Consider the following 21,177-nt stretch of genomic DNA (forward strand, 5'->3'; position numbering starts at 1 on the left):
CCCTAAAGCTCAATCCACTGCAATCTGCTTTCATGCAACAGCAGCAGCAGCAACAACAACAACAAACACAATAGCTTATTGAGGAAGATCCACCCACCAATTACCAATATCCTCTAAATAATGGTATATGTTGAAAGACCCACAATGTGAGGGCTCCCCCACATTCTGACTCAGGAGAGGCGACACCCCAAAATCACCCACAAGAAACGGGTCTTGCTGCAAATTGCAAGAGGATTTTTATTCAAGAGCGCTCTCGGGCCCATGGTCATACACCACGCAGGGGTAGAGGACCGTGGCGCCCCGAGTAGCTGGGTAAGGGGGTATTTAAAGGAAGAAACCAGAAACTCAAGGAAGTGGGGAGGGCGTTGTTGGAAGATACCAAAGATACCAGTTAAGAGTCACAAGGAAGTGTAAAGTTACAAGAGTCACAAGGAATACCTGGTAATTGTTAACTCTCAAGACAGCTTCTAAGAGCCTCTAACAATAGCACATTTGCATTGCAGGTTCTGGTAATGGCCAGGGTGACTTTCTTTGAATGAGCACTCTTTGAACCCAGGAAGCGGGTGGGTGGAGGAATGTCGCTATCTCTTTTATGATTAGCATACCTTTACAAAGGCCACATTCCCAAGCCTGGGCCTAAAGGCCTAGAATTCTGTTTTTACGTTGTTATACTTTCAATGTCACCTGTTTCAATGCCATCCACCATACGTGGCTGCAGGGAAAACCAAGGGACACTGAATCCATATCATTGGATGCTCTGAGGAAGAGTGTGCTCTGAATAAGCAGTTTCTGCTGCCCGACTCCTGGAATTTTGTTTATGGCAAAGCAGCTCAGTGCTAGGGCTTTAGCAGTTAAGGAAGAATGATGGAGTGGGCCTGAGGCCTCGTGAAGGTTGTGGAGACACAGGCATAGTGACTTCCCTCTACCTTACAGATCCCTCCCGCAACTGATACTGGCGAGACTGTGGAAACTGCAGTGCCAACTGAGGGTGCCCCGGTGGAGGAAGCAGAGGCAGAGAAGGCAGCCCTCCCTGCTGGAGAAGGAGGAAGTCCAGAGGGAGCCAAAATTGACGGGGAAAGCACGGAGCTTGCAATCAGTGAGAGCCCTCAACCAGTGGAGCCCGAAGCGGGTGCTCCTCAGGTAAGGGTTCCTTGAGGAACTTAGAAGAGCACTGTTTAGAGGGGTCTTTCCTACTTGGCTGGGCAGTAGCTGCCTGTGTGTGGAATGGACTTCCTACACCTGTGGCCGAAACACGGAAGGAGAAAGAAGCTTCAGTCATGATAGAGGGAATAAAGCATAGATGAGTGTAGCCATCCATGGCTGTGGATGAACTGTGTTACCTGGAAGGGGGGCTGGAAATGAAAACGGACAGGGTAAGCCAAGACAAAGTTCTGATCAAGGCTCAAAGTTTAAGATTCCGCACTGTGTTTATATAGGGAAAGCCCACAGACCTCCCCTCCCATCCTTTGTTTCAGCTGGATTGAGTTGCAAAACCCGCTCAGCAGGTGGTCTACTCCTCACACCCCCTGTAGGAAATCGCAAATGCAGTGAGGCCAGATGACTGCAGCTTGGTTGTAAAACATGTGTGGGTTTGTTTAGCCTACTCAAGGCTGGGGGAAGGGCACAGATGAGGAGTGTCTTTGGGTTTCTATTGCTGTGAACAATCACCATGACCACAGCTACTCTTATAAAGGAAAGCATTTAATTGGGGCTGGCTTATAGTTCCGAGGTTTAGTCCATTACAGCTGTCGTGGGAAGTGTGGTGCCATGCGGACATTGGTGCAAGGTGCTGGGGAAGGAGCTGAGAGTTCTACTTCTGGGTCCACAGGCAGCAGAGACAGTGTGCTGCTATGCCTGGTTTGAGCTTCTGAAACCTCTAAGTCCACCTCCCACCATAGTGACACATTTCCTCCAAACATCACATGATGCCACTCTTTATGAGTCCATGGGGGCCATTTTTATTCAGACCACCACAATGAGAAAACCCATAATGGAGAAGGGAAGGAGGAGTGTGATAAAAATGATAGAGCTATTTGAGTGATTGCCCTCCCTACAAAGCCTTTGCTGGGAACTCAGTATAAGTAGTGTCTCTGAATTACTATTATCACTACTTCATGTTTATCATTATTAGAGCATCTCAGATTCCCTAGAGGGCCTCTCTTATAGAAGCTTATCCCAGTTTTCAAGGAAACAGATGAGCACACACAGGAAGTTAGAGGTGGTTCTGTCTCCTCCTGTTGCCCTGCAGCAATCAAAGTCAGTATGTGCCAGGCCACATGGGCGGTCATGAACAACCATGGCAAACCCTCGTAGGACCCTCCCATTTTCCAGGAGTGTGTCTGCTCAAGGATCAAGATAGAATTCCCACTAATTGTTTAGTACTCAAGAGAGACAGTGAAAAAGTCAGGACAAACACAAGGTGTAGGTCTACAGTCTGCAAACTTAGTGGGCTTGGAACTGTGGGTTAGTGGGACAGAGAAAGTGGGTGGCTGGGAGAAGACACTGACCTAGGAGCAAGTACACCTATCATTTTCCAGGCCATGACGCTGTCCATTTCTCTACCCACCAGGTCATCCCTTCTGTTGTCATTGAGCCAGCCTCCAACCATGAAGGAGAAGGAGAACACCAAGAAACTGCTACGGGTACTGAACCGAGGGAGGCCGCTGAGGATGTGGCTGCCCAGGGCTCAGCGGGTGAGAAGCAGGAAGTGGCTACAGAGCCCACGCCTCTGGATTCTCAGGCAACTCTGCCTGCATCTGCAGGTGCTGTGGATGCCTCGCTGTCTGCAGGGGATGCCACTCAGGAACTGCCTCCTGGCTTTCTCTACAAGGTCTTTGTATTGTCACTTCAGGGTCATTGTCATTTGAGTTCTCTTTGCACCTTGTTCTGGTTTTCCAGTGTGTGGGTTCTGTTGTTGTTGTCTTCGTCGTCGTTTTGTGTATTTTTTTTTTTCAAATTTGCTTTCCCTTTACCCTGATTTTTTCCTGGGAAAATGACCCGAAGCCCGTGTTTTAGGCAAGCAAGATCTATGATAGTACTTTTCCATGCCTCCTTCAGAGCTGTGTCTGATTAGCCTGACTCAGACCAGGCCTTTCAAGTCACAGTATGTTTCGTAAGGAGTTGTCAACCAGGCAGGACACAAAGTCATTCAGTCCAAATGCAGAATGAGGGATCAACAAATAGTCCAAAACCAAGTGTCTAAAGGCACTATGGGCCTTCTGTGAAAAGGGAGAAAAAAAGCAAGCAAGCCTCCATCCCTGGGAAGAAAGATTTCCTGGCCAGGGACTAAAGCCTTCTTATCCCTCAATAAAACAACCATAGTAATTGCCCAGAAATGCCAGTTACAGCCAGCCCAGTGGTGTGGCAGATAAGGTCCCAAGAAGAAGCTGATTAGAAATTGTAAGCATTGTTTAACTTGATACTGTATTTCAAAACACAGCCCTTGTTTTGCTTGGTTGGTTCTTTGTTTTGCTGTCCTGATAGCAAAGTCAGTGCCTTGCGCATGCTAAGCAAACAAACACTCTGCTGCTTTGCTTCAAACCTTTGTACTTTTAAATTTAGAGACAGAGCCTTGCTCATTTTGATAGGCAGGTCCTCACCGCGTGACCTTCTGCTTTAGCCTCCCAGACATCTGGGCGATGGGCACAGACCACCGAGCCTGGATGCCTATTTTTCTTTTTAATGTATATAAAATTTGTGTTCATAAGAATGGGATTGAATATCTTTATCTATTTTCTTTGTCCCTTCTTTAGAAGGAAACTGCTACTTTGTACTGGAGGGCATGGGTATAATAAAGGGATTAATGTATGCAAAATATTTGAAAGTACAGGTTAATATTACGGCTACAAACCTGGTTAGTTGTTTAAGCAGTACACATAAAACCCAGGAAATTTGTGCTAGGCAAGGCCGGGGCACAAAGGGCCCATGCTTAGCCTGGCAGTCACTGCAGTGTGACCCAAGGTGCACTTCTCAACCCTTCCCTGGACTTCTGCTCTCATGAATTAATGTTTGAATAACAGTCAGTTATATCTCTAATAGTTTTTATTCTACACAGAAAATACATATTTTAAAAGTAGGCTGCTTCATTTTGAATGTGCAGGTGTTTGTAAGGAATCAACCCAGGAGAAATAAAACTGGCCAGGACTAGAGAGTCCCCATACTGACAGATGGGTATTACATGTTTTAGCCTTCCTGCTTTTCCCATAATGTAAATCTAAAAAAAAAAAAAAAAAAAAAAAAAATATTAAGTGCAAAGGAAAAGCAGGATGCTATGGGATAATTATTGTGATAAGATAGAAAAGGGTGAAAATGTAGTTTTAAAAAGCTATTTGTTTAATTAAATACTAATTCTTATATAGTATACAAGTGGTGGTTTGCCTGGTTTTTCATTACTTAACAAAATAGCTTTTTAGCTTAGCATGTTTAGCTCAACTTAAACAGTCATCAGTTACGATATATAGCTAATGAAAACTAACAAGCTAAAGTTTCAGCTATTGTGTCAATTTGAATTGAATTAATAAATATAGATACAAATGGCCTTGTACAAGTCAGTAAGAAGCAAGGGTGTTAAGCAAATAGAAAGTAACATTTCCAAGTGTTGTGAGGCTTTCTCATCCCCTTGGGGATTGTATTAACCTGGTTCATGATATTAAGTTTATATTATGATACAAAAATGCTGGATTCTAGGTCTTTCGAAAGACAAGTGCTCTATTTAGCCTACAGTGGGAAGGCAAAGGACACTGTCAGTGTCTCTGCTCTGGCTGCGTGCAGATGCTATCTCGTGAGAAGGAAAGGTCACATGACACAGAAAGCCAGAGTAAGGAAAATCTCCCTCTCCCGTTTTCTTCTTGGAGAATAACCAGGGCCCTTTGAGAAACCTGCTAATTCTTTTGAGGACATCACCTCAGTGGCCTGGCACTACAGTCCTTGTCTTGATGTTCTCCGTGCCTCTTACTACCCACTCCCACAAATGAATCTCTGCTGCAGACCACACCCCATCCATGGCAGGACTGCAATAAGTATCTTCATCTTGTGTACTCAGAGAAACTTCTAGCAATGTCTGTGTAATCTTATTCAGAAATATGATGTTCCCCTTTCCTTCCTTCCTTCCTTCCTTCCTTCCTTCCTTCCTTCCTTCCTTCCTTCCTTCCTTCCTTCCTTTCTTTGCTTCTTTCTTTTATTTTGGGCAGAGTCTCACTGTGTAGCCTACAGCCCTTGCTTGTCTGCAGCTCACTAGTTAGCTCAAGCTGGCTTGCAGTCATGGCTAGTGTCCTGCCTCAGACTCCTGGGTGCAGGGGTTACAGGTAGAGTCAACACACTCAGCCTCTCTAAAATTACCGGATTCCTTTTCACTATGTTGCAGGTGGAAACCCTGCATGATTTCGAGGCAGCGAACTCTGATGAACTTAACCTACAAAGGGGTGACGTGGTACTCGTGGTGCCTTCAGACTCAGAAGCCGACCAGGTAATGTAACGACTGGAGGGTGCGCTGGGCCGTATTGGATCTTTCCAGGGTCAGCTGGACAAGTGATTTCCTGAAGCATTTCTGTTTTCTTTTTTTTTTTTTTTTTTTGGTTTTTCGAGACAGGGTTTCTCTGTGTAGCCCTGGCTGTCCTGGCACTCACTTTGTAGACCAGGCTGGCCTCGAACTCAGAAATCCGCCTGCCTTTGCCTCCCGAGTGCTGGGATTAAAGGCGTGTGCCACCACGCCCGGCTTGCATTTCTGTTTTCTAACATGCTGCTACCCAACTCTAAAAAGACGCTAAGGACTTGCACATTCAGGACTCCATCCGCTGGTCTTTTGTATACCCATTTCGAATGCCCATTGACTGTCACTTTCTATACAATTAGATGAGATGACTTTTTCTTAAGATATCTTGCTGGGGATGCTGTACTTCTGACTTCAGGTTTTAGGAAATGTTGATGCTAGCAGGCATGAGCTAAACATCCTTTTCAGAAGGGACTGGCTCTGGTGTGGTAACCCATGGAAAGAACCTGGAAAACTTTAAAGGGGTGTAGAAATGTTTTGGATCTTGATGGGGATCACACCCATGTAGCCTTAGTGAAGCCTTATTAAACTTTACAATCAACAGCTCTGCCTTTATACGACACAGAATTTAAATTATACCTCAATTGGGAAACATATCTCTTATCAGAATGATTGGATAATAAGGTGCTAGGAACTCCAAGATTGTTCTTATTCACACTTTGGGAGCTCTTGAAATGGTATGGAAAGCCTGTGTCAACAAGCCTATGAGCATGTACTTTATAGAAAAGAGCTATCACTCCCATAGCAATTTTAAAGAAATAGATGTATAGGTTTTCCGCTAAAAATAAAGTTTAAATGCACAGCTTTCAAAGTTAACATTTCTATGCCACTACATTGCCCCTTCTTTTGGTAATAGATTTAGCAATATAAATCAGCTAATGGCTTAACACCCAGATGCTATGCCTTTATAAGTTAATTTTAAAAATAAAGCTCCAAATATTTTTTTAAAAAATTAAAGACAGATTTTTAAGTGATATATTTATCAAATAAATAATGAAGTGAAAAATATTTCATACTATAGCTGGAGAGAAGGCTCAACAATTAAGAACACTGGCTGCTCTTCCACAGACTCAAATTTGATTCCTGGAACACATATAGTGGCTCACAACTGTATCTCCAATATCAGGGAATCTAATACCCTCTTTTGGCCTGCAGAGATTGTGCACATATGGTGGATGCATAGGCATGCAGACAGGCATAACACCCTTATACATAATAATAAATAAATAAATGAAATTTGACATGTAATTCAATATAAAGTAAAAACAAGGAAATGATAAAAAGATAAATTTACAAATAAATGCAACCAATAGCACTCAATAGCCAAGAGTTATGGCCCATGTCTGTATCCCAGCACTCAGGAGACAGATACTGATAGGGTGGCTTAGCAGGTGGAGACTATTCTAAGCTACATAGAAAAATCCATTCTCAAAACATGTACACACAGAGAGATACATTGATACACACACACACACACAAAACCCAAAAAACAGAAAAATGCAAAACAAGCAAAACCCTACAATTAACAATAGTTAATAAGCCCTTAATTGATTCTTCGAATGGGCTAATAAAATTGTTATGTAATTATTAAACTTTTTGTGAGCAAAAACTGATAAAGCAGAGAGTGACAATATAGGCAGATCCAGAAACATCTCTGTTTAACTTAAAGTATTAACACTCTGTTTAAATAGTTACTTTTCTCATTGCTGTGACTTGAGGAGAAGCAACTCAAGCAAGGAGGGGCTTTTTGGGAATTGCAGCTCATGGTGGGTGGCAGAGAAGGTCTGACAGCAGGTGGCTCCATGGCAGTAGGCATGTCATCTGGGCCTCCTCGCTTCTTGGCAGACAAAGAGCAAAGAAAGAACATTTTGGGACTTCACCGGATTTCTCAATTTCCCTTTTTATTTAATTTAGATAACAACCATGGGACGGTGCTCTGTGCATTTGGGACAGGTTTTATGCCCTTAGTTAACACTTGCACTCATAGAAAAGTCCTAAAACATGTTTCATGAAATTTTCTAGGCATTTATTAATTAATCTAATCAAGTTGGCAATGGTAAGTAGCCATGGCAAGTATATTCCTTGTCAAATTGATAACCAAAACCATTGCAAAAGACAGTGTCTCACTCTTGATCCCTTTACCTCACAATGCAAATGCATTCAGTCGATTTCCAACATCCCCAAAGTCTGAACAATTCTAACATTGTTCAAAAGTCTCAGTTTGGACTCTCAACTGAGACTTGACAATCTCTTAACCATAAGGCCTATGAGATCAAATAATGAAGGAAGGAAGGAAGGAAGGAAGGAAGGAAGGAAGGAAGGAAGGAAGGAAAGAAGGAAGGAAGGAAGGAAGGAAGGAAGGAAGGAAGGAAGGAAGGAAGGAAGGAAGGAAGGAAAGAAGGAAGGAAGGAAGGAAGGAAGGAAAGAGAGAGAGAGGGAGAGAGAGAGAGACAGACAGACAGACAGACAGACAGAAAAAGAGGAAAGGAGGGAGGGAGGAAGGAAGGAAGGAAGGAAAGAGAGAGAGAGGGAGAGAGAGAGAGAGAGAGAGAGAGAGAGACAGACAGACAGACAGACAGACAGACAGAAAAAGAGGAAAGGAGGGAGGGAGGAAGGAACAAAGGAAGGAAGAAGGGAGGGAGGGAGGGAGGGAGAGAGAATGAAAGACAACTATATTCACACTCACATCCCCGGGAAGAAGGAATGGGAGAAGAGCAAAGAAATATTGTAGCACAGCTGGGTAGAATCCCATCAGACTCAGCACACAGTCCTGTGACCCCATGTGTGGCATCTCAGGATGTGGAGTTATCCTCGGTGCTCTAGTACACTTGGCTGCCCCCACGTCCTCCAGCATGACTTCCTCCAGCACCGTGCCCTCACCTTTCTGTAATCTTCAGAAATGTAAATGAATGGAGCTTTTCTTGGCAGGCATCTTTTGCCTTACCAACGTCCCATGAGATATTGCAACTTTGTCTTCACCTTCACAGCTGTCTGCATTGCCCTCCTAGAGCACCGTGCAGCAAATCTGACGCTGCTACACATTGGTAGACTTTGGCTTCTTGGAACCTGTCAGTTCACGGTGTAGCCCAACTCCCTTGAACCACAAGCACAGTAGGATCTTTGTGTCTCTGCAAAGCTGAATCTAAGAAACCATTAGGTGGTCCTTATTTGTCAGGATGCCCTGGATGCTATCTTCATTCAATTACAAGCTGGAGTCTAATGACCCCAACAATTCTCCTACTTCCCAGTAAAAAGTTCTGGGTCTTAACATTAATTATGCAAAACTTTTTAACAAACATAGCTGCTTTGCCTTTCTTTGTTATATTTATACCCATAACTGGTTCAAGCTTTTTGCCTTGGGTTATTGACATACCCCAGTCTGGATATTATGATGTCTTAAAATGCCCTCTGCCAAATAGCTTAGCCCATTGATTTTCAATTTTTACTTCAATACCACTCATACTTTCAGGTCACAAGCTAAACACAGTCTGGTTATTTGGCAAAATAAAACAAGAGAGTCCCGTTAGAGTCCTTGTTCCTCACTGCAGCTTCATGGGTACAAACACTCTTCACCTTCCACATTTTATCAGCATTCTAGTTTCCCAAAATCCCATCAGAATAGCCCATTAGGCTGTGTGTACAGCATCCAAAGGCCTTTCTCACCCACTGATCCAAACTCTTCCACAGCTCTTCCAGAAAACAGTTCCAAACATCTAGAAACCACGCGGCCAGGTTGTCCCAGTCATACAGCCAGCTCACAGCAACAGTTTTCTGTATTGATTGCCGTCTTCATCTCTGTGACCAAGTATCAAATAAGACTCAGGTTAAGAGAGGGAAAGGCTTATTGGGTGTCTTAGTTTCCATTGTCATGAACAGATACCATGACCATGGCAACTCTTATCAAGGACAGCATTTAACTGGGGTTGGCTTACAGATTCAGAGGTTTAGTCCATTATCATTGTGGTGGGAAGCATGGCATTGTCCAAGCATGCATGGTGCTGGAAAAGGAGCTGAGAGTTCTACATCTTAAACCACAGGTAGCAAGAAGACTGTGCTCATATAAGATCTCAAAGGCTGCCTCCACAGTGACACACTTCCTCAAACAAGGCCACCTCTACCGTGATAAGGCCACACCTCCTAATAGTGTCACTCCCTATGAGCTAAGAATGAAAATACATGAGTCTGGGGGGGGGGGGCATCCCTATTCAAACCACCATGTTTGGGTTCATGGTTTGGGGAGATACAGTTCATTGTTGCAGAGAAGGCATAGTGGCAGGTGGCTCTACTTTGATACGATTTGTGAGTCTGAGCTTTCTCTCCCATTCATGTCTCATAAGAAGAATTTCTAATTCTATTATGTTCAAGGTTAACACCTAACAGCCTGACTTTTAAATTGATATATATTTCACTGTGATATTCAGGTTGGGGAATTTATAAGGATTCCTCTGTGGCTCTGTGTTTGTTAAGTGTATACAGCGGCCATTCCAATACCATGTCTCTGCCATCCTTCTATTTAGTCTCCATTTCCTTGCTGAGATTTCCCCTATACTGTCTCATAATCACTGTCTTTCAACTTAGATACTTAACAAACTTATAATAACTAATTCAGTATTTCTAACTAACTGATTCAGTATTTCTAGCTGATTCCAAATATTTGGAAATCTGTACAACATCAGGGCATATTTCTATCCATTGCCTTTTGTTCCTAGGACATATTTTACTAATTTTGTCCTTGATCTGGTAACATTTTTATTTATACTGGACACAGCAAGTGCACAGTACACTATAGAGAGCTGTATTCTGTTTTCTATACCTGAAGGTTATTTATTTTTTTCCAATAGGCACTTAAATTACTAACTTATTATCCTAAATTTATGGAAGACTGTTCTGCATTTACTTAGAATATTTGCCTATAGACTTTTCATAAATCCTTATCCTTAGGACAATATTTCTACCTCTAAACATAAGGTTTAGACTCCTGGAACTCACTTTGTAGACCATGCTGGCCTCGAACTAGGAGAATCGAATTAGGGGAATCATCTATAGAAAGCCTGTAGTGTAGTGTTTTGTGTATTCTCCTAACTTGGTTTGCAATTTTTTTAAAAAATTATTGGATATTTTCTTAATTTACATTAAGAAAATACATTAATTTCAAATGTTTCCCCCTTTCCAGGTCTCCCTGTCAGAAGCCTCCTGCCCCATTCCCCCCTCCCTGCCTCTATGAGGGTGCTCTCCCACCCACCCACTCACCCACTCCTGTCTTCCAGCCCTGGCATTCCCCTTCACTGATGCATTGTATTTTAATACTCATTTTTATTTTAAACTTTATGTATGCATATGTGTCTGTGTGGGGATGTGTGCACATGATGCAGGTACCTAGGTGAGCTGGGTGTCAAATGTCCTGGCCTGAATTACAGGTGGTTGTGGGCTGTCTGATGTGGGTTCTAAGAACCAAGCTCCGCTACTTGGACCTGAACTCTGCTGTTTACAAGTGTTCACCTTCTTAACCGCTGAGTCACCTTTCTAGCCCCACTCAGGAGATAAACTGCACACTCTCCCTTTATTGGCAGTGCTAAAACTCTCTTGCTCTTCTCAGATATTTTACTATTGTCTCTACCCTAGTTCTTGAAATCTCATTTATAGATGCAACCCAGGACTTACGGAAAGTGTCTCTATGTACTTGGGGACTTCCCTCCTCCCAGAACTTCCTTGTCCACTAGTATACAGATGTTCTTGTATCCTCACATTCTGCACCCACCCCTGCAGCGTACAGCATGAGGACAGTCCTTGGGGGAAGGCTCTATTAACTTGTTCTCATCATGCACAGTGATTCCCTACATGCAAGGGTTAAATATTCTCTGTTTTCTTTTTTGTCTTGGTGCCTTCAGCTGACTCTGCACAGGATTTATGTCCATCCCACTCTATATAGGCTTCATTTTATAATTATATTTTATCACCAACAGTTGCTGATGATTCATATATATGCACATACACACGCATAGCTAGTACTTAGTCTGGGCAGAAGCATGTATTTAATACAAACTCTTCCACCACAATCAAAACTGGAAATTCTTATCTATCACATATTTTAGGCAGTTAAAGTTTAATTTTCCTTAGCTAAAGATTTATGTTGTCTAATATCCTTCACTTTACAGTTAAGGTTGTATTTCAGAGGAATGTGTTAGAATACATCTTCATTATGGCTTTGTGGATGTCGCTTCTTATCTTTCTGTTCTCTATTGAAATGATTTAAAACTGCCTAGCTCTATTTGGTCTCATTAGATTTTGGCTCACTGTAAATAGAATCCAATATAGGCTTGTGGGAGGGGAACTGACCTTTCTTGTGCACACTAGAGGCTTGGGGAATGTTTACCTATCATCTCTTACTTTAGATATAATTGTCCTTCACATATGTGACATCGTAATTTGAAGGATCAAATTTTCCTCATCAGCCAGACTATTATTAGTCAGTTTATTGGGGCATTTTTTCCTTTGCTATTTTTTGGGGGTGGTTTTTTTCTCTCTCTTCAAAAATTGGCCTGTCTAGGTGCTCATATTTCTTCTCTTTTTAGAAGCACCAATTTATAGTCCCTGATGATATCAAAGGGAATATATCCAGCCCTTTATTTAATTTCTGAGACCTCTTTTTTATCAGATGTACTTGAGCTTCATGGAGGACTGGCTCAGATTAAATCTCACCATCCATTTTTGTAATCGGCTGCCTTCTCTGCCTTGGTTAACATCATAAAGATAGACATTTCTCACTGTTATCCGTGTACTACATGTCTGTGCATGTTACCCCCTTCCAGAACACAAAGAGCAGCCTGTAATTCTCAGTTATTACAGTAGTCTTCCATTGTATAGGTGGTCATCTAAGGCACCCATAGTTCTCTGACCTTCCTATGGCTACATGTCTTTATTTGCATGGTGGCACCTGTGAGAGAAACAAGGCTCATTTAGAAAGAACATGTGTCTCTAGCAAGAACACCACAGCCTCAACCGTCCCTGTAATCCACATGGACGAGAAACATCAGGTATCAGCAGCAGACACAGTGTCAGGCAGCACTTGTCCAGCATTCAGTAGTGGTGAGCCCTATATTGGGGACTTTGTTGGAGCTGTGTGGTATGAGCTGTGGGGCAGTGTTTTCCTATAAGAAACAGGCACCAGACATTTGGTGGCCACATCAGCATTATTTTCTAATTTAACAAGTTTAAAATGTTTGACCCTCCCTGCCACCAAGGAATATTTCCTTACTCCTTACTTAGTCCACTGTGAACCACAAGACAGGTGGTTGGATTCCTTTCATACCATAATGTCACGTTAAACAACTTATAACTCAGGTAATGCTAACTCAATAGTCCGTATACAAAATTAGAAGGTTAAAATTTACCTTCAGTTAAGTATGTACAATAATACATAAATTAGTAATTAAAAAATAATGTTTAAATGATAGAGATTTACAGTGTTCTGTAGTAGTGTGGCATCCTGAGGTCCCAGTACTAGCTGAATGGGTTATTGTGTAAGTTATTGGCACTGTGTGCTCTGAAGTTTGCTGGACTCTGAAACACTGCTCTTGTCTTGCAGGATGCAGGCTGGTTGGTGGGGGTGAAGGAGTCAGACTGGCTTCAGTACAGAGACCTGGCCACGTACAAAGGCCTCTTTCCAGAGAACTTCACGCGGCGCCTGGAGTAGGGCTGCAGATGCTGCAAATGGGTCACGTGACTGGGTTCTTAACCATTCACGGAATGCAGAGGCGTTCACTTTTGCTACTACACTCTTCATGATTGACAGACTGGTGCCAGATGAGGCTTGGGAAGACGGATCAATAGAGCATGTATGCAAAAACTATACGAAGAGGGGAAAGAGCAAATTAAGGAAAGAGTCCTTACTCTGTTTCCTGCGTTCATAGCGGTCTGTTTGTGCTTTGTCTAACAGTGAACACTGGTACTTGATTCTCCTCCCACCAAGTCTAAAGTAGCCTTCTCCAGACCAGACTTTGACTTCTTTGCATCAAGTGTGTGGTGTCGAGTGGTTGCCCTGCAGATGTGATGAGTTATCCTGTAGTGAGACATCATCTTACTCCCTTGCCCGAATTGTGAGCTCCTGCTCTCTTGCCCTTTCAAGTTTACTGCGTTTAAAACTGAACAGCTGCAAACGTTCTTAACGGTCTTCTCCAATCACCTCTATATACACATGTACGGACACACAGTCGCACAAGCTAGTCCCATGCCTGCTGGACCTATGTGTATGCAGATGGCTACATATACATAGCTGATCCCTTCCCTTTCCACTGTAGCTCTTCTCCTCTAAGTGTCATTGATACACGCATTGCTCTTATTTGTCGGCATTACAGCTGCAGTTTTGCCTTGGGGCAAAACCATTCATCCCATTGCCAAAACAGTTGACAGTGTCTGTGTGTGTTGTGTGCAGTTTTCAGGATGATATAACAGATAGCGCGTCCACGCTGCTGCCCCTTTGGAAAGAGCAGGGCCTGGTTATGTAGCTGCCCAGCTGCTCAGTCCAGATAAATACATGGACTAGCAACTATGCAGTCATCATTCCTGCCTTTACGTGATTGGCTGGACGAGGGGGCAAAAGAACCTATTTATAAAAGCTCCTATATACTTCCACGTTCTATTTATGCAACTCATCTTCACAGATCATTCTAAAATGAACGAGGTGATGTATGCTGTATCAGAAACCATCTGTAACAGTTGTGTTCTCAGTGCTGTGTCATTCCAAATAAACCTTTGGTAATCTCCAAGTTACATGGGTTCTTTTTCAAGAGTGGTTTTTTTTTTTTCTTCTTTTTGAATTCTTGTTCCAGTTGGACAAGCTACTTGAAGCAATTTATATTGGAGTTGTTATTTGTGCAGATGTGTACCCGTTCCACCTCTGGGTTGTGTTCTGTGGCCCTGCCTCACTTCCCTATCACTCCATCCCAGTCATTGCTGGTCACCAGTGCTTCCTGGAAGCCAGCAATTACTAGAGCGCAAATAACAGCTGTGGGAGATCTCCTTCTATTGCTGGCTGTGGACACTCAGTCTGTGAATCACTGGCAACCATAGATGCACAATCAGCCTCACGACAGCTTCATCTTTAGTCACTTTTCTTTCTGGCATTTTTATGTTCATAAGGACATAAAGAAGTAGCTCTCACAGCACAGAAAAGTCAGTCCCCAGAGCCATTGTCATGAGAGGAGATCATGTCATATAGCATGTTTCATCTTGAGAAATGTCTACTAATATACTTCTGTATCCAGTGATACAGTGTAAGCCAATCAAGACTGTGCATGAATGCATTTCTTATTTGTGTTTCAAATTCTCCTCATGAGTCACAGGGTTTTAGGTTTCTTAAAGCAGTAATAGGCAAATTTCTATTCACCACTGTTTCCCCGAGGGCTACTTTAAAAGAAGGCTTACTCATTGTGAATGATAGTCTACTGAAAGAAAATAAAATGCCACTGTCCAGCAGCTTGCCAGGGAACTAAGCAAAGTGCAGCGAGGTGACCCTTTTTAAAGGAACTCACTCCTGACATGAGAGCAAATGGGCTGTTGAAAAGTGACTGAACCCATCAGGGCCTTTGCTGGTGGTGGTGTTTGCAGTGTTTGGTATTAAACTCTACCCTTGCAAATGCTTGACAGTAAATCTGCATCCCAGTACCCCAAATGGTTTTAATAATAAGGTGTGCCTAAACTGTGCAAAGCTAATTGCCACATCTCCAGGAGCAGTTACTCTGAAATTCCACTGCGATCCTCCCCACAGGGGCTGACACAGGACACAGTGAGACAGAAGGAGGTGGCTCGAGTGAACTTCCTAGATGAATGTACTTAGGTGACCTACTAAGTTCATCCAAGACAACATGCTTTTAATCATTTAGTCCTATTTTGAAAATACTGTCTTGGTTTTGAAATACTAAATACAAGTAATCGGATTGTTTTGGGAACTGGAAAGATCCAAGAATTGCCAGTGTCCTGAAGAGGAATGAGTTGGAGACCATGGCCCACTTCCATGCTACAGAACCTGCGCTTACAATGGACAGCCTTTTTTCTAATGGGCCTTCTAAGAGGTTTGCAATGCCTTCAGAGCTTTCGTGGCTACTGCTGTGGTAAAGGCATCCTGTTCACATCATACGGATATAAACTACTTGGTTTGTAACTATGTTTTATCCCACATGGCCTGGATCAAGAAAGCTGTCTGAACCACTTGCTCCTTACTTCCTCTTTAGAAACCAATGGCTGATGTTCACATCTTTAAGAATCAGATAAAGAAAGTCTCTGGCTCTCATGAAGCAGACACCTACTGGGCCCTCTGTGTGGTGTGGACCCTTGCTCAGGAAAAGATCCATGCACTATCCTACTCTACAATTATGAACAAGATTCTTTTTGTCAAAGCTAGAGAGGCTTTGAAGTAAGTCAACAAGAAACCAACAATGATGGCATCTATTGGACCAAGTGTGAAGACTCCTTCTTCTGATGCTCCTTAAAAACATATAGAAGCCATGGATTGGCTCATTGGAAACTATCTCATCGTAACTCAGCATTCCATTCAGATGGCCCAGTAAAGAAAGCACCTTACCTTGGGGACATGCCAAACACATGAGAACTGAAGAATTGATGATGACTAAGGGTCAGTGCTTTATTCCGCACAAAAGGCGTGACTGCACACCTTGGAGCTTTGGAAACACACCAGTCAACAGAATGACCATCCTAAGACTCTACTACTGTTTTCTGAAAAGCTCAACTAAAATCTGCCTTATGGTTTTTACTTAGAGCTGAGAGAAAATTCTTACAAACACTATGTGCCAGACCTTGGTACAAGGTGCATCATACTGTTCCGCTGTTCCACGTGTGGTCGTTGCTACTGTCTTCCCAGAACGGAACTTCTACCTGGACCTCAAGTAAATAGATGTTTAGAAGCTTCACAAAGAAGAGAGTGGTAGTCTCTTGACAAAGTTAGACAACTGAGAGCCATGTGGTTCTGTTCAGCTTGGAGATACTCTCTTTCCTGACTCAGCCATTATTGCAGATTTTTCTTAACCTACAACATTAAGCTGAAACCAGTTTGGCTGAGACCAGATTGTATCCTAGCACACAGCAAGGGGGCTGAGCAGATTCAAAAGCACTGAACGTTCAAATGCATGAAAAACCTGAGTAGCCTCCCCAAATATTTTGTGAGTCATTAGTTATACTTTCTCAAGATTGCTTAGTTATTGATTGTGATACAACTCTTAAGTCTATGCAAACTGAAAGATCTTAAAGCTTTTCAAAGGAGACTTAAATTGTATTAGTTTCCAAAATACAAATAGTCCCAAGACCCTTACGATCTCAGGTCAAACACTCAGGTTGTCTGATTCTTGAAGGTCACATGGAGTTGTAAGCTTATTTTTGCCTCTCTGCAGCATCTATGGATGTGTATGTACTTAGCTCTTGAGAAATGCATCCTTGTACATCACAGAGCCGTATAAAGTCAGTCCTCTGTGAGGGAACCTTGTCCTTAAGCACTTATCCACAGGGATGACTCTCTTCTACCCTCTCCTCCAGTCAGTAAATGTTATAGAACTCTCACGTTGCCGTGTGTTTCCCGTTACTGACCACCGTGTGATTTCTGTGGCATTCGGGAACACTATACAACATTTTCATACTCTCCCTAAGATCCAGGATACAAATTCCCCGTGCTTTCCGACTCCTCTGACTATTCTTTCTTGTTTTCTGTGCTTGCTTTCCTTCTTTCTGAGGGAGCTGGAGTGGGACACTAAGTAGGGAGATAGCAATATCCTTCTATTTGTACTTCTGCTGTCCAAGGACTGTCCCTGGAGAGGGTCCTGTGGCTGCTTCCAAGTCCACATATCTGCATGTTCATTAAACAGTTGTTAATCGTATTCTCAGTGTGAATTCCTATAACTTTTGCAGAGCGATTCTACAAGGCATCTCCCTGGTACCCAGCACATGGCGGAATCTTGGACCTGCTGAATTTGGAGTTTCCCCTTGTGCTTCATTTCACAGGAACACACACCCACTGTTGTCTCTTCCCTCCAAAATGTCTTACTGTCCTGCATTCTAGTGTCTATTCCCATGCCCTGGAGACATGTCCCCACAGCCACAGGTGATTTTGCAACTCTCCTCAACTCATTTTGTGTACATTAGCACCAATGCCAGCACATTAGCACCCCTTCCTACCATTGCTTTTTGTACCATGTGACAGCAATGAGTGTCTTTTGGATACTGTATGTCACTGGAGTCACAATGCCACTTACTTGGCCCTCAAAGGCTCCCATCTTCCCCAGCATGTCCCTTCAGTGTCCCTCATATGACTCTCCTTACTTCCCCACCCTGTAAAACCAACACATGTTCTAGCTTTGCTCCCTCTGCTACAACCTCTTAGAATGCTGAATGCCCCTTTTCTGCTTGCCTGTACTCTTCCCCTGCCACCCCAGAGCACAGGTCATGTCTCACTCTGAATTAAAGGGCTCTCCTCTTGTTCACTCCCACACTGTCACCCACTCAGACTGCTTACTCCGTGTAGAGTGTGCATGTGTGCCCTCAGCCTTTTATTTCCAACACTAAGGGATACACTCTCACCTCAACTTCATATTCCCCATCCACCTGTTGTTCATATGTGAGCGAACAGGAGGCACAGCACCAACAAACTCTTGCCCAACAGTGCAGAGACATCCCGTGTACAGCACTCCAGAAGTATCAAGTAACCCTGTCACAATGCAGAGTTTTATTTTAAATAAAACTCCAAAGAATATCAAGTGTATAGCCAAAACAAATGAAAAGGTTTGGCTAAAAGGTTTAATAAAGCAATGCAGACGGCTGAGTGGCTTTATGTGGTTGTTACGTCTGAAACTCACAAAGAATTGACAGATAACACACAAAATACACATCCAAGAAGGAATTTCAGAAATTATCTTTGTGATAATTTATTTCTAGGGATTCTTGCTTAGATTTGTTTATGCATGTATTTTTTGATTAATTGACAAGATTAATGTATATGATGTTTGTTTATGTCAGACTCTCTAAAAGTTCTGTGTTTGAAATCACTTGGACTTCACAAAATCATGTTGTCATCATTAAGATCACTCCTCAAAAACAGGAAAATTGAGCATGGTCATTCAGTTGGTAAACAGCAGTACCAGGCTAAGTGTACCCTCAGGGGATTGTCTCCTCTAACCCTCTGCTCTGGCACTGCCTTTCATGCTACGTTAGGAACATAAACAGCCAGGGTTTTGAAGGAGACCTGCAGTGCACATACCAGTATCCTAATGATCAGATCACATTCTGGTAACCAGTGAGATCCTGCTTCATGTGTGTACATATGTGTATGTTCTCCCTAGCCAGCAACTCTAGGACTGAGTTTCCAGAAAGTGCAGACCTTCTGTAAGAAGGCCCGTGACAGTCACATCATAGCATGGGTAGTGACAGCCAAGACCCTAACCTGGGAAACTGCATAAATCATACCCAGCAGTGCCAGCTGTGGAACAAAAGACACCAACATCACCTCCGGTGGGAAGAGCGTGCTGCTCATGGAGGTAAAATACAAGACCCACAAAGCACTGTGGCACTTTCACAGTTAACAGAGGCTCTAAGGACATACATCAAATGTATTAGAGTGGGCTCACAGGAAGAGAGAGGAATGGAGGAGGGAAAACACGGACAATAGTTAACCGATAAGTTAAATTATGCCATATTGTTGGCATGGATTAGAAATAAAAGCAGAGCATCATTCAGAAATATAATGGAAAAACAGGAGATCTATAACCTAAAACAATACCAGCAACGTCACAATGACTAATTTCTGGAACCTGACTCCAAACCTTATATTTTAAAAAACTTTTAACCTTTTTGAGTAATTGGGATTGAAATCAGGTATGCCAGGCAACACTCAACCACTCAGATACTGCCTAGCCTAGCCACTATTTTTACAATTATTTTTATTTTGTGGAATCTTTTTTTCTTTTATTGAATATTTACTTTATTTACATTTCAAATGTTATGCCCTTTCCTTGTTTCCCCTGCGAAAAACATCCTCCCCCTATCCTATCACCCCCCTCACCAACCCACCCACTCCTGCTTCCTGACACTGGCATTTCCCCACACTGGGGCAGAGAGCCTTCATAGGACCAAGGGCTTCTCCTCGAATTGATGACTGACTAGGCCATCCTCTGCTACATATGCAGCTGAGCTATGAGTCCCACCATGTGTGCTCTTTGGTTGGTGGTTTAGTCCCTGGGAGTTCTGGGGTTACTGGCTAGTTCATATTGTTGTTCCTCCTATAGGGCTGCAAACCCCTTCAGTTCCTTGGGTCCTTTCTCTAGCTCCTTAATTGGGGATCCTATGCTCAGTCCAATGGATGGCTGCAAGCATCCACCTCTGTATTTGTGAGGCACTGGCAGAGCCTCGAAGGAGAGAGCTATATCAGGCTCCTGTCAGCAAGCACTTGTGGACATCCACAACAGTGTCCGGGGTTGGTGACTGTAAATGGGATGGATTCCCAGGTGAGTCAGTCTCTAGATGGTCATTTCTTCAGTCTCAACTCCACACTTTATCTCTGTAACTCCTTCTGTGGGTGTTTTGTTTACCCCTTCTAAGATGGATAAAGGTATTCACACTGTGGTCTTCCTTTCTCTTGAGTTTCATGTGGTTTGTGAATTGTATCTTGGGTATTCCAAGCTTCTGGGCTTCTGGGCTAATATCCACTTATCAGTGAGTTCAACATCCTTAGTCATCAGGGAAATGCAAATCAAAACAACCCTGAGATACCACCTCACACCAGTCAGAGTGGCTAAGATAAAAAACTCAGGTGACAGCAAATGCTGGTGAGGATGTGGAGAAAGAGGTACACTCCTCCATTGCTGGTGGGATTACAAGCTGGTACAACCACTCTGGAAATCAATTTGATGGTTCCTCAGAAAGTTGGACATAGTACTACCTGAGGACCCAGAAATACCACCCCTAGGCATAAACTCAGAAGATGTTTCAACTTTGTAACAAGGACACATGCTCCACTATGTTCATAGCAGCCTTATTTATAATAGCCAGAAGCTGGAAAGAACCCAGATGCCCCTCAACAGAGGAATGGATACAGAAAATGTGGTACATTTACACAATGGAGTACTACTCAGCTATTAAAAACAATGAATTTATGAAATTCATAGGCAAATGGATGGATCTGGAGTATATCATCGTGAGTGAAGTAACCCTATCACAAAAGAACACACATGATATTTTGTGGAATCTTAAGTTGCGTGTGGTTGACTTAAACTCAGTGTCAAAGCCAGGCAGGCCTTGGAATTAACATCCTCCTACCTCAGCCTCCCAAATAGCTGGACCCTCAGGTGTGCCCCCTTCCCCCCCGCCTTATCATTAAGTCTTGACACTTAGACCACCCGTAAACCTCAGCCACAGAGAGTGGACGCAGCTCACAGACTGAGACCAGGGAGAAAGGAATTGTTCTTTTTTCTTTGTAGAAAACACGACTTTCTCCTTTCTCAGGGAAAGTCTGTATCCAGTAGCTATCAAGGACCACTTAGGTGACCCTGACCACTGCACACTCATCTTGGGGATTTGTCTCCTTTCTCTTTTCTAAGATGTTTGAAGCAACCTGGAACGGTAACAGTTAAGAG

At 43.0% G+C, this 21,177-nt stretch overlaps 1 protein-coding gene and 1 long non-coding RNA gene across 4 annotated transcripts in view; one reads left to right on the plus strand and one right to left on the minus strand.

Annotated features, from left to right (window-relative positions):
• Amph (amphiphysin) overlaps positions 1 to 17,430 on the plus strand; it is a 205,891-nt gene extending 188,461 nt beyond the window's left edge. For 2 of the 3 annotated variants that reach the window (NM_001289546.1, NM_175007.2), the window contains exons 18-21: positions 934 to 1,140; positions 2,570 to 2,830; positions 5,363 to 5,464; positions 13,134 to 14,317. In NM_001289546.1, the coding sequence (NP_001276475.1) occupies positions 934 to 1,140; positions 2,570 to 2,830; positions 5,363 to 5,464; positions 13,134 to 13,241 (678 nt within the window). In that variant the 3' untranslated portion in view covers positions 13,242 to 14,317. Of the gene's footprint in view, positions 1 to 933; positions 1,141 to 2,569; positions 2,831 to 5,362; positions 5,465 to 13,133 lie in introns of all 3 variants that reach the window. The other variant, XM_011244304.3, reaches the window with a different exon arrangement.
• The window catches only part of Gm31887, a 48,124-nt gene continuing 35,904 nt past the window's right edge, over positions 8,958 to 21,177 (minus strand). The window contains exon 4 of the long non-coding RNA XR_873150.3: positions 8,958 to 9,343. This is a non-coding gene — a long non-coding RNA (predicted gene, 31887). The remainder of the gene's footprint in view (positions 9,344 to 21,177) is intronic.

This window comes from Mus musculus, chromosome 13 (genome assembly GCF_000001635.26).
Source record: "Mus musculus strain C57BL/6J chromosome 13, GRCm38.p6 C57BL/6J".
NCBI classification, from domain to species: Eukaryota; Metazoa; Chordata; class Mammalia; order Rodentia; family Muridae; genus Mus; species Mus musculus.